Below are 15,075 nucleotides of genomic sequence, written 5' to 3'. Positions count from 1 at the left end.
TGATATTGCTTAGCTGTTGTTTTTGTAATCACTAAATAATACCAAATAAAAATAATTGGTAGATGAACACTAATAAGGGAAAATACTCTCATAAACTTTAACGCAAATAAAATTGTATCCGTTTATTTGATGAACCAATGGTAATGGTTTTTTTTTGTCCTTTATGTATTGATTCTTATTGTCATTGTCGAAATCTAAACATTGACATTCTCTCATGAGTTATTCTGCAGTTCCCACAGCTAGTTTTTATGAACTTTAATCTCACAGGGTCATCTAATAATGAAAAATATTGAACATATGTTTTTATTTAAAAAAAATAATAGTTACTTGATGCGAACTGACTTGACACTCTGCTGTCGTGTCTCTAACAACAAACATGCTTTGGAGATTATTGATGCCATATGACAGAGTGATGTCTAGTAAACAGAAAACACATTTGCACAGTGTTGTTAATACTTTGCTCTGATGTGTATCTACAACACAACCGCAACTAGAACAAGGCCTGGCTGCTTAAAACAGGCTTTATAATTGATGCATGTACTGGTGGGGTGATTTGTTGAGTTGAAATTTAATCGACTAGCGCGATTTCTCGTTTCCCCCCCAACCTTTAGTAACTGCTTCTATCAATAATTAAAATGTTCATGTTGATTTCACATGAGTTCAATTTCTGTTCTGACAGTCCTATTCTGTCATTAGTTTGAAATAATTTATTCATATTCAAAACCAATTAGTTTGGTGGTTTGAGTTAGATGATGTGGAAACAGGTAGGTGGCATGGCAAACTGATTTATTTTTTTTTTGTTTTTTTTTTAAAGAAACCCCTAGCAAGATATAATCTCAGTTTTGATTGCTGAAATTACTTTCCCACTGTTAAAACTTAATACAAATATGAAAGATGAATTGTTTCTAAATAGATTATTGTCGCCTTCAGTGCCATTTTCTTTATAACTGATTTCCATATGGGATGTTTTTTCCCCTCTTCAATATAAAATAAAAATGGAGCCATGTTAAAATGGTTTACGCATGATAGATTAGCCATTGGATGCTAATGCACGTCTTTACAGGATGCTTTCAAGAGCCTCTAATGTGGCTTCTCCAGATGTAAAATGTATTCTTTAAACAGCAGGCGTCGCTTTTATCTCGGTGCCTGTTCTCTCATTTCATCTCTGACGATCTCCTCGCCATACCACGTCATCCAGCTTTATGATCATTCTCTGCGCCTTGAGGCAAGATCTTCATACATTCTCATTAAGATAAAAGGTGTGCTGTGTGTGGTCTCAAAAGGTGGCGCAGCCTTCTCAAGTGTTTCAGCTGTAAAGTCTTTTTTCAAACAGCCAATGTCGAACGAGTTGAAACAAAAGGCAGACAGATACATGTTCACTTTGGCTAGAGTCTTAAGTCAAGTGAGAGAAATACATTCTCAGTGCTCTGCAATCCCAACCTTACCTTTCAAAGTTGTTCTTGGCACTAAAGAATGCATTCCTACCTCTATAAAAATCTTTCAAAATAAACCTTTTTAGAATATACCGTATTATTGCTAGGTTTAGGGTCCAAGTATGAAATTTGGCCTGGCACGGGCAACAGGAGGAATGCCACGCATTCACTGAACATCAAACTGATGAATGCATACACTGTCCAGCAATCTTGAAAGTGCAGTAATAAACAAATCATGTTACCAGAAAAAAAAAAAGGGGGAGTAATTTGACAGTTTATAGCAGAAGGGTACATTTACCTGTTACAGACAACCAACCGGACATAAATCCTTATTCAACAAAGTGTGTGTATGTAGATACTATGCACACATTGTACTATAATTTAAAGTATGGGTGTCTTCTGGTTTTGTGGCTTATTTGACCTTTTGTAGGGCTGGGAATACTTTCAAGTTCCCCTTTGTATTATTAAAAAAAGAAAAAAAAAAAAAAAAACTTGCGCAGCTGGTGACTACCACAGAAATACTACAAAAGTTGTTTGATGCCTTTGCAGTTTGTTATAGAGATGGCACTTACTTTCCCGGAACAGAGCAGCAATTTTGCGGCGGGGAAATTATGCAATGCGTTTTGGAACGTGTTTTGGAATTTCATTTGTTCCAACTAATAGAGTCTCGGGGGAATGTCACTGACACAAAACGTAAGCCGCAAGAGAAGAATGTAAACACGGACATAAGCACTTCACACACTACATGTCTTTTCCACAATCATTAGTTTGATATATTCTTATGTCTGTCCAATTTTCTTTCTGTTGTTCCAATCAAAATGTTTTCCCATTTTATTTATTCATGTTTCAATTCACGATGAGCCCTTTCATCTGTCTGCTAGAATCCTCTGTAAGCTCCAATGCAGCTGAACCTGTTCCTTCTGAACCATTTTGAGCACAACAGCAATTTATTTGCCCTTAATGTCGGTGGTGGGGAGAGCAAAAAACAAACTAAAAAAAAAATAACAAGAGGCACAAAAATATTCCGTTGCAAGCTGACGCCACAGACACCCAAAAGGCACACAGTGAAACTGCACTCGATTTATGCAAATATGAAACAGCACAGTAGTATCACTGTGTGCCTGTGAGTTACGTCTCCCCTAAAATGGGAAGCACGATGGAGTCGTTGGGCCGCACATTGAAACTAAAGACGCACGAAAATGAAACCACGGCTGCAGTAAAAAGGAGCTAACCATCAACCTTAGATGCTACATAAAGTGGATATAAAGTCTGCACATCCGTATTCCAATGTCAGGGTTTTGTAATATAAAAAATGGAACCAAGACGATTAATCTCTAAATATTTTTCACCATTAATGTTACAACCCGTGCAACTCGTTTGAATTTTTTTCTCCGCAATGATAATTAAACAGCTGAGAATGTGGTTGCACAAGTATGCACACCTACTCTTATCTAAATCAGTGCAAGGGACTGTTTTCAGAATCATCTAATCATATTCAAGATGGAGTTAGGGACACCACTGTTACCAATTTAAAAGTCCCTCTGAATAAAGTTCAGATGTTCTTGTCGGCTTTTCCAGACATTGTTTTGCAGAAGCATGAAGGTTATATCCAAACAGCAACTGACTGGTACTTGGACCTGTTCATAATTCCTTCCACCTTGACTAAGGCAGTGAGCAATGTTGTGTTTGGGCCAAACATACTTTCTTCAATTACAGGCAAACATTTTCAGCATAGTTTCATTGGATCAAAACAGATTTTCCCACCTGCATGTGGGACATGTCAAGGGTATTTTTTGCTAAATGTAGCCAAGTTTGGATTTTTTGGGTCTTGCCCAGCTTACTTTTTGGGTCTTGCCAGCTTACCAATAGGAAGAAAATTGTTGTAACATGCACTGAAGAGCCTTATTTTCTCCACTCGATGATGATCCTCACTCTGTTCCATGCTATGTTTAATGAATTGACTGTCCCATTTGTTTCTGCCTGGCCTCTCGAAGTCTATTGAGTTGTTTAGCTTATACATGACATTAGCAGCGGACAACATTTTGAAATGATTGTCTCATTCTTTTATAACATAAAAACTTGGCATTTTAACAAAAGTGAATAATAAAGTGACAGAATAAGCCTATTTTCTATTTCGCCAATAATGCAGGCGTGCGCATGCTGGATGGTGAGGTGACAGACATGGTGGAGGCCCAGTCTCTGGGCCTGAACCCCCAACACATTGACATCTACAGCGCCAGCTGGGGCCCAGAGGATGATGGCAAAACTGTGGATGGGCCTGCCAAACTTGCCAAAGAAGCCTTTCTGCGTGGAGTTACTGAGGTCTGTATATGTTGGATGAGTGAGTGAGTGAGTGAGTGAGTGAGTGAGTGAGTGAGTGAGTGAGTGAGTGAGTGAGTGAGTGAGTGAGTGAGTGAGTGAGTGAGTGAGTGAGTGAGTGAGTGAGTGAGTGAGTGTGGGAGTTGTCATTTGTATGAAAGAAATTTACTGCTTTTGTGTGTGTGGCTTCCTTTCAACAGTCTGTAATTGAACCGTTCAAGCATGAGGGCACAAAAGTGGAAGGAACAAAGCTGTATTTGACCCTGACAATTATGAACGGAAGAGAAATGCGCTCTGAAAGCCACCGGTCAGGAGAATAATGAAAATTAAATCTGAGCTGAAGGAAATGAAATTTGATTTGATGAGGAAATGTTGCATGAAAGTTTATTTTAAACTCAATGATCAAAGTTCAACCCCAGAACTTCCAGCGAATGCAGATTGACTTGTCATCAAAATCCAAATTTTCCCCCACTGTTTGATGTATAATATTGTGACCAGTCTTAACTATGACAGGAGTTTGCCCAATTTGTCATTACTGCACGCTCACTCAACTGGTAACTGGCAACAATGTACAAATGTTTCTGTCAATCTTTGCATCAGCCACCAATCTCGGAGGCATTGAGGAATAAACAGTTTGGAGAAACACCTCAGCATTTCAGAACCAAATGTTCTGTAGGCTTTATATATTGATTGGCTATTTCCCCTGCAAAGGTTTTGGAACTGCTAGGTTGATTATTTTGTTTCTGTCGGTGCCGTTATTCTGAGTTACTAAATATTAAATGTGATCCACTTTAAGTGAATTTAATTTCTGTTCCTATACTTTTGCTTGCTCAAAGTCAAACAAAGGTGGACTGTCTGGAAAAAAGGGCATCCTGCCGATTCATTCCCAACCCAAATTATCCTGCCAAAGTGCTATAAGAATGTCAATGATTAGAAAAACAGTTTGAAGGAAAAAAAAAAAAAAAAAAAGGAGAGGGATCTTTCAAAACAAATGCTGTTAAACATGGATATGAACAAACGGATATACAGTGTTGTTGTAATTTTAGTCTTCTCATAAGAAGCAACAAATCAAGAAGACTGGTCTTATATGCCTTGTAAACAGGCCTGTACTTGGTATACCCTCTTGTTTTACTGCATTGGACCGTGTCGTGTAAAAAGAGATTGATAAGCCAACGGATCCCACATACGCACGCCATGCATCTAAGCAGTAGCACACAGACTCGTTATGAACTGTGGAATTCGTGGCATGTGCCATAAAACTGATTTGGGACTGCTGACACAGACTACTTTGATGATTGGTGCGTTGTCGGTTGGCAGCGGGTGGCACATGGACAGGTTGGATCGATGCACAGAAATGGTGCCACTCAATACTATAAAGATGATTTACTACACTTCAAGCACTGGGCGCTTGCATGGTATATACTGCAGCGACTGGTCTGTCATCTGATATTTACCCGCTTTTGATTTTCAAAGTGGCCTCCTTGACCTTCTCATTTGAAATAGGCAATGATTTTGTGGGATTTCTGCAAGTTTCACTATAAATGTCTTTTACAACCTTCAGGGTCGTGGAGGTTTGGGCTCGATTTTCGTGTGGGCCTCCGGCAACGGTGGGAGGGATAAGGACAGCTGTAACTGTGATGGCTACACCAATAGCATCTACACCCTCTCCATCAGCAGCTCGACCCAAAATGGCTTTGTCCCCTGGTACAGCGAGGCTTGCTCCTCAACCCTCGCAACCACCTACAGCTCCGGCAATCTCAACGAGAAGCAAATTGTGAGTTTTGCCTCTTTGCACCACCTTTCGTAAACTCTTGTTTTTTCCAATAATAAGTTCTTGGCTTCTGAAGTCGAGGTAAATCAAATCACAGGTTTTGCCATCCATTGTTAAATTCTTTTTTGCCCATTCATCCAGAAAAACATGCTGCCCCCCACCTCTGGTTTTAAATGGCTGAGATTGAAACATTCACTCAGTCATTATAAATGGTGGCATGTGTTTCCGCAGAAGAAACATCAGCAAGACCCTTTGAAGCAGCAACAGCTGTGGTGTCAAGTTTGCCAATATGAGACTAAATGCAAAAAAGTGTTGAACCCAACCATTTTTTTTCCATTAAGTGTACACTCATCGTGCTATTCCACATTTAAACGACTGTTCGGGATGTCTTTTTGAAATGCACGATGGGGAACTTTAAAACACAAACAAAAGCCATTAGCTGGTCTGTTCAAACACTTGATGATGATGGCATGACTGGCAAAATCTTAAGGACCAGCAAGTACATGATTACCCAAGTATAGTTCTTGCACAATAATTGGTTATTGATTAACTTGGTCTGGGGTCTGCAGCTTCATAACCCCCTGATTCTCCTCTTGACCGGCCCTCTTCTTTCTTTTTTACATCAATTAATTCACTTTTGGCCCACTATATTCATTAATCCACTTTTGGCCCACTAAAATGATTATGAATAATAAGTTGCTGGAAGTCCCCCTAGAAAGCTGCTGCTTTAACATTCATGTCATAAATAGAGAATAATTATGGTCTACTCCAGTCGCATCAACACTTAGACATGTAAATTCTGTCTTTGCTTTTTGTTGTACTTGTGTAATGGGTTGTTAGTGTAAAATTTAAGATTGCCTCGCAATTTGGGGAGTCTTTACTGTTGCAGCAATTGTGTGCATACAAGCGTGAGGCACCACCACCGACTGTATTTTTATCGCACTTGTTCAGTTCAGTTCAGTTGGACCGCATCACTTGGTGTGCATGATTGCCTTGGAGCTTCCCTCTATGTAGTTTCCTGACCTGCATTTTTTTCAAAGATTGCTTGCGTCTTGCTTCATATCACTGCACATATTTTAAGTCGCCCAACAGGAGCTGCCATGTGCAACTACAGCTCGCTGCTGTTGGTCATAAATCTAAAAAAAGACACCTCCTGAGTCAAGGTTGAGGAAAAGGGTTCAGCACTTGTTCTTTTATTTCATCATCTAACTCCCCTGCTGGACAAGGAATCCATATTGAGCACTTGTTGCTCACCATTTTCCATATGTTTAACAGTTCAACTGCGTTCACTTCCAGCAGATACATTTACATGATAATAAGATAATAAGAGGCAATTGAAATGTCCGAAACGTTTACCCTCTCGGCTCGAGCGGGCTCAATTAGATAATGTAATTATTTTTTCCTTATCAGATCACGACAGACCTTAAGGCTAAATGCACAGACTCCCACACAGGGACGTCTGCCTCCGCCCCACTGGCTGCCGGGATCATCGCTCTAGCCCTCGAGGCAAAGTAAGTGCTAATCAGTCGATTTTCAAATCTCACGCCGCCCGCAGCTTTGTCCTAAGATTCATGCTCTAAAAATGTCCTCACGTCTACCGATCTAAATATACACTGTACACTTAGCATTTTTTTTCTGCTGAAGAAGCCATTTTGATGCAATGAAGCACATTGAAATAGAGGCAAATGTTCTGATCATTGCAGATAGTAGTTGTCCACAATGTTGCATCTGCATTTATCTGGCTTGAATTCAGAGTTGAGAATGTCAAACTTACTATGTATGTGTGAATGTGTGCTTATATTTGGATTTTGTTCCAGTAAAAATTTGACCTGGAGGGACATGCAACATCTGGTTGTGCGAACCTCTCACCCTGCCCACCTGGCCACCAGTGACTGGAATACCAATGGGGTTGGACGCAAAGGTACACCACTCAAGTTGTAGCTATCGTCATGTCCTTCAGCCTCAATGTAATATTCTGCATCTACTTCTGAAGCTAAATTGAAATTAGAAAAGCAAGGCTTTGGTTCTGAACAAAATACATTTCTTGAAGTGGCATGTGTTCCGACGCTTAGGTTGTTTCATTCAGAAGGACAGCTGTCATGTCTCCTCTCTTCTCCCTCATTTCCTGCAGTCAGCCACTCATACGGATATGGCCTACTTGATGCCAGTGCAATCGTGGCTCTGGCAAAGACATGGACCAGCGTGGGGCCACAACGAAAATGTGTGATCACCATGCTCTCCGAGCCAAAGTTTGTGCAACACACACTGCTCACTGCATTTCATAGCCAGTGATAATCCTCTCCATATTCCGCTATTTTGTGCCCTAAGTTTCTATATCTGACCTGCATACCACATCGGCAGAAAGGATATTGAATCATTTTTCCTTTATTCTGTCTCTCAGCATCTTTTGCGCACTGTTATTTGGAATCGAAAGGCAGATAAACATTCCAGTGGTTGTTTTTGTCTACCACAGCCTTTCAACTAAAGTTTCCAAAGCAAATTAAGAAAAGGTCCACTGAGAGGACAAAAACAAAACTGATATATATATATATATTTTTTTTCTCCCATGGCTGTTTTATATCCGGTATTGTACGCAGACTGTCCTCAACCAGTCATTATGCACTTGTTGTGTGGGTGTGAGCATCCTCAGCTTTAGGCTGTTTCAAGCAGACGGTTTGAGCATCTGGGAGCAGGAGCAGCAATCAGGACAGTCATTCAAAAGTTAGCAGTTAACCTCATTCAGACAGTCAAAAAACCAAGGGAGCGATTTAAGGATTCAGTCTTTCTCAGTCGCAGTCAAAATTAAAATGAATGTGTACAGCTGACCATTTTTAGTATGCAGTATTTTTAACATACATAATCAGTGCTATTAAAATGTGACAATAAAATAGGCTATAAAAGGTGTAACCCCATTTAAGCTGCAAAATTGTATTTTGATTCAAAGATGTGCTGCATGGAATCGAAACGAATCGAATCATTCCACTTTGTGATATATCACGATACGTATCGAATCATTTCTTGTTGGAGAGATATCTTAATGGAAATGTCATACTTAGTGTACTGACAAGTTCATTCAATGACAACAAAAAGTCATTGCATCATACCTTCCCAAAGGTATCCTTTTGAATCAAATGTTAATCCCATTGACTCGAATCAAATTTAATCAAAAACCGTATTGAATCGTCATTTGTGGGTAGATGCACTCCCCTTTGGAATAGCGTTCTACAAAAAATCCATACTATTTCGAGAGGAATGTAATCATTATCTACATGGTGCTATTTGCATTATACCGTTTTAAAGGTTGAAAGATATGACGTTGTAATCTTTGTACAGTGTCCCACATGGTCAACATGTAATCACTGTCTTCTTTGCATCTTTTGATATGACTTCCTTAGACATGTAGAAGATATATGCAAGTTACTTAATGAACAAAGGAAAAAAATCCTCCTGTACTTGAAACGCTGTGCCCTAGAGCTTGACTGTTTGCACTCACACCTTGTCAGCTGTTATTTCTTCAAGTTTGATTCTAACGTGACACAAAAAAAAACTTTAAGGAGGGTGTGAAGACAAAGATTGTTTTTTGACAGCACATGGTTGCTACAGGTGGTGAAACTTTAATCCTCGCCAAGGCTTCAGACTCTTTGCCCCTATCACAGTGGCGAGGAGTTAAGTAGCATTCTGATCCCAAGCTTAGAGAGAATCCCGTGTAGTGGTTCTGACGGCACGCTGTGTTCTTAGCTACATCACATGATGCGTATGTTCACAGAAACATTGGCGGCCATTTATCAGTTAACAAGAGCATAGATGCCTGCTTTGAGAGCGACAGTCACGTGACCTCACTGGAACACGTCCAAGCTCGGCTCACCCTGTCGTACAACCGAAGGGGCAACCTGGCGATCCACCTCATTAGTCCTGCCGGCACGCGCTCCACGCTGCTCCACCCCAGGTACAAACGCGCGGCTGCACGTACACACAAGCTGGTCACTTCAGTCTGTTTACACGGCCATGATGATTTCCTGCAGGCCTCATGACTACTCGTCAGAGGGTTTTAATGACTGGGCTTTCATGACCACCCACTCTTGGGACGAGAACCCCTCTGGGAAGTGGACGCTGGAGATCGAGAATGTAGCGGGCGCCAGCGACTATGGTAAAGCCTCTTTGTGATGGCATATTTCTGTTTTCATCGGAACTTGATGCTACTGCAATCATCTACAGTTATGCTGTATGAATAAGCCAATTACAACTTAAAATGTAATTCCTGAAACTAAAAGTCGTGATTTTTTTTAGATGCATTCAATTAGTGGAATAAAAACTGCTGCTTGTTTTGTGTAACGATCAAATTCGATGTGAAGTAGCTGCTTCATTCCTTCTCTAAGAGTGTAAGCTTGAAAAGAAAATAATGGAAAAGAGAAAAAAAATTGAAATCTGTCAGCTCTATTCACACTCGGGAGACTTTCAGTCAAGATGAACCTCTCAAGATCCTCCCCCCCTCACACACACTTCTTTTGCACTCACAACTAATCTTATTAGACACGAAGGGGGCATCCGGTTGTCTTAAAAGCGCTGCTCTTTTCAAAGTGTCATTTTGTGGCAAAAATTGGAGAGTCTTCTAAAGAATATGTTGGAACAAAATTTACTCTCGGGAGCTTGAGCCTCTCTGACGGGCCCACTTTTTTCAGGAACACTTTGTTTTCCCCGTGCAAGCTATATATAAATATATATGTGTATATATACGTATATCTATATATACATATATAAAAAGTATCTCCTGGCTTATTTTTCTTCTCAGGCACCCTAACCCAGTTCATCCTGGTGCTGTATGGCACCGCACCTCCTGGAGATTCTCAGCCTCCAAACGGCAACTGTAAGACGTTGGACCTCAGGCAGATATGCCTTGGTAAGATGCTGTCTCTTCCCTGCTTTTTTTCAATTAGTTAATCAACATTATGTTGTTTTATATCACCTTTCATACTTGTAAAAATGTAGAGGTCACAACCTCAACCGCAAACTATTACTGATCGCTTCAAGTAATTCGTCAAATTATTCGAATCAAGTCCATATTGCTGTGTCACAGCCAATCCAAATACCAACACAGACGACGAGGTCCAAGTGAAAACCGACTGACACAGTGACAGTCTGGCCCCTACAGGCAGACATGGGTAACGACATACTGACAGGCAGCCAGGGAGGGTCACCTGATTGTCATTGTTGTATTCGTGTTATCGTCTGATATTGCCTTTTAAGATAATGTGGTTGACTTCGAGCTCCTGCCATCAAGAGTTGCCACTGCGCATGATTTATTTGGCATAGTTTTGACACTGGCGAAATGCTAGCGAGTTAGCCTGCGGTAGCTAAAAGCTTTTGACAGAGGCAGTTTAAAGATGGTTATGCGTATTGTCGATCTGCAATACGGACCACAAATTTAGCGTCATGGAATTAATTTGATTCATACTAATTAAATGAACACCATAAGTGACATTGCCAACAGAGTAGTTAGCAGTATATTGAGCATGTAACAGCTCTTGAGGTTCATTGTGAGACTTGTGCATATGTTGTTTAAAGGCTTGTCCAGCTCTTCCACATTGCACATCTGCCGACTGCTTAAGACGTGCATGCAGACTCCAGATGGTTCATTCATGCCACGTTTCATCGGACGGAGAAGGTTACAGTATGCTCTCAATGCAAGAGGATACGAGTAGGGATGGTGGAAAAGTGCTACTTTTGTCTAAATGAAGCTCCTCAACAGTTGAGGGTATTGGTTCGGCCTTGTGCACAATGCCAAAAATATAAGGCTTTCCAACTTGGCACTATCGTGGTTGGTGTTGTTTGATTACGGAAATGAAGGTTACAGGGTCACATGAGCGCCTCTAAGAATCGCAGTGGTATCAACTGTTGTTTTTTTGTTTTGTCTGTCCATGTGAATAACCGAAATATATTTCTGTGTCATTTTGACACAATTCTTTTGTCTCTCAGGAGCTTGGTGTTTTATATTTTTTTCCCCTGTGCTTTTCTGTGTTGTAGAGTGTAATCCCGGCTTCTACCTCCATAAGCAAAGTTGTGTGAAAGAATGTCCACCAGGCTACGCTGTGGGTTCGCTTCCCCTCAACTACACCGTGGGGAACTCCATTTCCCCGCCCTACTTGCCGGCCTGCATGCCGTGCCTGCCGCCCTGCCTGACATGTAGCAAGCTCAGCGGTGAGGCCTGCCTGTCCTGTCCTCCTCACAGATCGCTGAATCCCGTCACCGGCAGCTGCGATCACAACACCCAGTTCATGCGCGAGTCGCCCGGAGGCTTCATGGTGGGCCAGGGGAACGCTGGGTTGCAGCCCCAGCGCAACTCCCAATTGCCCATGACCGTAGCCATTCTCAGCTGCATGGCCATCATGGCCGTCTTTGCCGGTATCTTCCTCATGCTGCAGCTGCGCTCGGGCGCCGTCATCAAGCTTCCGTCTCTAGAAGCCGGCAGCGGCCTGGCGGGCACCTTCAGCTTGGGTGGGAACAGGGTGGTGTCGTACCGCGGCATCCCGACAGTGTGGGGGGACGACGGCGCCAACACGGACTCGGAAAACGAAGAATTTGACGTCCAAAACGAGAGGACTGCCTTTATCAAAACACAAAGTGCTCTTTAATACATTCCATTTCTGACCTGCCTTTTTTTTCTTTTTTTTTTTTTTAATCCTCACCACCAATTATTGGAAAATTCAGGGCTGGTGTGTCTTTGCTTTCATGCTCTTCTCTGGTTTTATCTCTCGTCCTGATTTGGCCCTCCATTTCAGTGGGTTCCCAACATCCTCCGCTTCTCTGTAAGAGACCTGACAGCAAGTCGCTGCCCACTTGGAGCTCAGGATAGCGGGTGTGTTCACACTTCTATTTGACCTTGTGTCTTTCTCCACCTCTTCCTTTGGATCACTGGCAATGTGTTTCTGTCCCACCTTCTTCTCCAGCTCTTATTGTTCCACTAAAAGACAATTACCGCCTTTCTATTCTTCCTCCTTCCCTTTTCTATCAGTCTCTGTGCAGTAGCCGGATGAGATTGTTTTGGCGTGAGGAACCCGAGCGTGCTAGTGTCCATGTCCGGCACGTGAGTGTTAGGCCAATCTTAAACCAGTTACTCTAATCTTTTTCATAGCATTGTGTAAGTGAGCAAATCTATTTGGTCCCATTTGATTCTCGCAAGTATCAACATCGCAAATGCCACGCTTTTTTTTTTTGGGGGGGGGGGGGGGTCACCTATCAATGAATTTCATGTGCAATGTGAGCCATGCAGCTGTCAGATTTGCAGCAGCTACTACTTTTGATTCATCTGCAGAAGGCTTAGACTCATTACCAACACATCACTACGTTCACTCGTTCCGGGCATATTAACACTACAAAGACAAATTGCCCACGCCTCAAATTAACAATGACACTAATGTAGTTGTTTGTGTCGTTTATTCTAAAAGAGAAATATACATCTTCCTTCAGCGGGAGCATTTTTCTCCTCCGTTTTACATTCCTGCTCTCTCAAGCTGAGTTGAAACTGCACATCATCAACATCCCTGCATCAGGTCTAAATTTAAGTGGATCTCTTCTGTGAGCCCCTCCAACAATGCTGTTGTATTCTGACTGACGCTGCAGAAAGGGATTTTTTTTTTTTTTTAAGTCATACCTTTGGGGAAGGTTGTTTTTAGTCTTTGTTTCTCCAATGCTGGATTTCAACGACACATCTCACAATTGAATACGGAGCAAATCTAAATCCATTGATCTCTCTTCAATAGCTCCCGACGAATTGATCCGGCACTCAAGCGCTGCCGAGAGAGGTTGTCATGATGATGATGACATGCAAACAAAAACGCAGCTGCTCACCCTTTATATCTACCTCTCATCACACAGTATGGTTTCACACACCAACACTTACGAAGATGGAAATATTCTGGAAATATAAAGTAGGATTGGCGTTTCATTTGATTTTTAGGATGCTGTGCCAGTTTTATCACCTATATCGTCAGCATTCATAGGCAGGGCTTTAAATCCTGGTTTGGGAAAGGGGACGGGTCAAAGGATTGACTTTTTGGTCCCGTTGGCCCGCATTTACTCGCGTGTTAAATGGAATTTGCCAGATAGATGTTGTTTGCAATCTTTGTACTCCCATCCTCCCTCTGGTTCCTCTTGAGGTTAAGACTTTTTGTCCTGATGCCGACAATCAATTTCCCTGTTTAGAGAGCAAGAGGCAAGCAAAGAAAATAAATCCATTGAAAACCTAACCACTTGTGTCGAGAAGCCCTCTGTTGGGGTAATGTGCAGACGCAGATGTGATTACCGAGGTGTTTATCCCTTCATGTGGCTGCACAGGACTGGTCATGGATCTACATTAGTGCCTACTGATATTTAGGCTTTAAGTAAGATACTAATTCAAAAATGCCATTTCTGGCATCATGTGAAGCGTTTAAAACGTAGCACCACATAATGTGGCAACAAAATCACTTCTCAGAACGTGCTTTAGGTCTTTTGGAAATCACAATGTGGAATGATTTTGTTATTAGAAGGAATGGTGGAGTGTGTGCAAAAGGCAAAATGTGCAACGTTGACTTTGTTTTGAGTCATTGGCTGCCTGCTCAAGTGGGTGCTTTCGAGTGCTCAGGTTTCGAACTTTCTCAAGTGACGCCCTTTCAAACGCTTGCAGCCATGCGAGTGACTTGGAGTATTTGGCCTAATGTGCTATGTTGTCCTCTCTAAACATTGAAAACAAGGTCGTCTCTTCTGTAATTGTAATCAAACGGAGCTTGAGGAGTCCGGCGTGTCCCATTCAAATTAAAAGGAGCAATATGTTGGCAGAACCAAAGACAATCATTTTGTCTGTGTCGTCTTAAGATATTTTGTCACTTGTCGATTCCCCCCCCCATCAATTTAGTGTGTGTGGTTGTGTGTGTGTTTGCTTGCTCATCATGCATCATCTCTGTTACGACACCGTGTATTGTTGAGCTGCTGTGAAGGAAAGCGCTAGAATGTATCCCATCTTAAACTTAAGGGCTGAAATCAGTCCTGCGCACATGTGTGTGCGCGCATATGCTTGGTCAGTATACATTAAATGAGTTTCGGGGGCAGCCTCACTTGACCCCCGTCGGCCTCCTAACGAGGTCCCCGGCCCCTTGGCTGCACAGTACCTGTGCAGATGTGTGACCCGTGAATACTGTACACGAATGACTTGGCTTAACTGGGACAAAACTCTAAATAAGGCCTATTTTTGTACTATAGGAATGGTGCAGTGTAATTTTCTTGTAATTTAAAGATTGTTTGCTCTTGTTTTCTTCTTTTTATTTAATTGATGTCAATTATAGATTCTACTAAAATAAAGATCTATGCAAATTTGAAGGCATTTGACTTCATTTCACAGCTGCATGTTGTCAGTGTCTAGTAAGTGCCGCTCTATCAAGGGGCTTTCATTAAAAAGTCATTTGTTAGCAAAAAAAAATATTGGCTGCGCTTATATTTTGTACAAAATGATCTCAACGGCAAATCTTTGTCCCCCTCCAAACAGCTTGCGACATGCTGCATTATTCACCTCATTCGCTC

At 41.6% G+C, this 15,075-nt stretch overlaps 1 protein-coding gene across 2 annotated transcripts in view; it reads left to right on the top strand.

Moving 5' to 3' along the window:
• furina (furin (paired basic amino acid cleaving enzyme) a) overlaps positions 1-12,756 on the top strand; it is a 45,760-nt gene extending 33,004 nt beyond the window's left edge. For both annotated transcript variants that reach the window (XM_037248469.1, XM_037248468.1), the window contains exons 8-16: positions 3,583-3,755; positions 5,314-5,526; positions 6,934-7,034; positions 7,341-7,444; positions 7,655-7,772; positions 9,290-9,469; positions 9,546-9,670; positions 10,313-10,420; positions 11,545-12,756. In XM_037248469.1, the coding sequence (XP_037104364.1) occupies positions 3,583-3,755; positions 5,314-5,526; positions 6,934-7,034; positions 7,341-7,444; positions 7,655-7,772; positions 9,290-9,469; positions 9,546-9,670; positions 10,313-10,420; positions 11,545-12,152 (1,730 nt within the window). In that variant the 3' untranslated portion in view covers positions 12,153-12,756. The remainder of the gene's footprint in view (positions 1-3,582; positions 3,756-5,313; positions 5,527-6,933; positions 7,035-7,340; positions 7,445-7,654; positions 7,773-9,289; positions 9,470-9,545; positions 9,671-10,312; positions 10,421-11,544) is intronic.
• The last annotated feature ends 2,319 nt before the right edge of the window (positions 12,757-15,075 follow it).

This window comes from Syngnathus acus, chromosome 3 (genome assembly GCF_901709675.1).
Source record: "Syngnathus acus chromosome 3, fSynAcu1.2, whole genome shotgun sequence".
Taxonomy (NCBI): domain Eukaryota; kingdom Metazoa; phylum Chordata; class Actinopteri; order Syngnathiformes; family Syngnathidae; genus Syngnathus; species Syngnathus acus.
The sequence above is the reverse complement of the archived record's forward strand: the minus strand, read 5'-3'. Positions and strand labels throughout refer to the sequence as shown.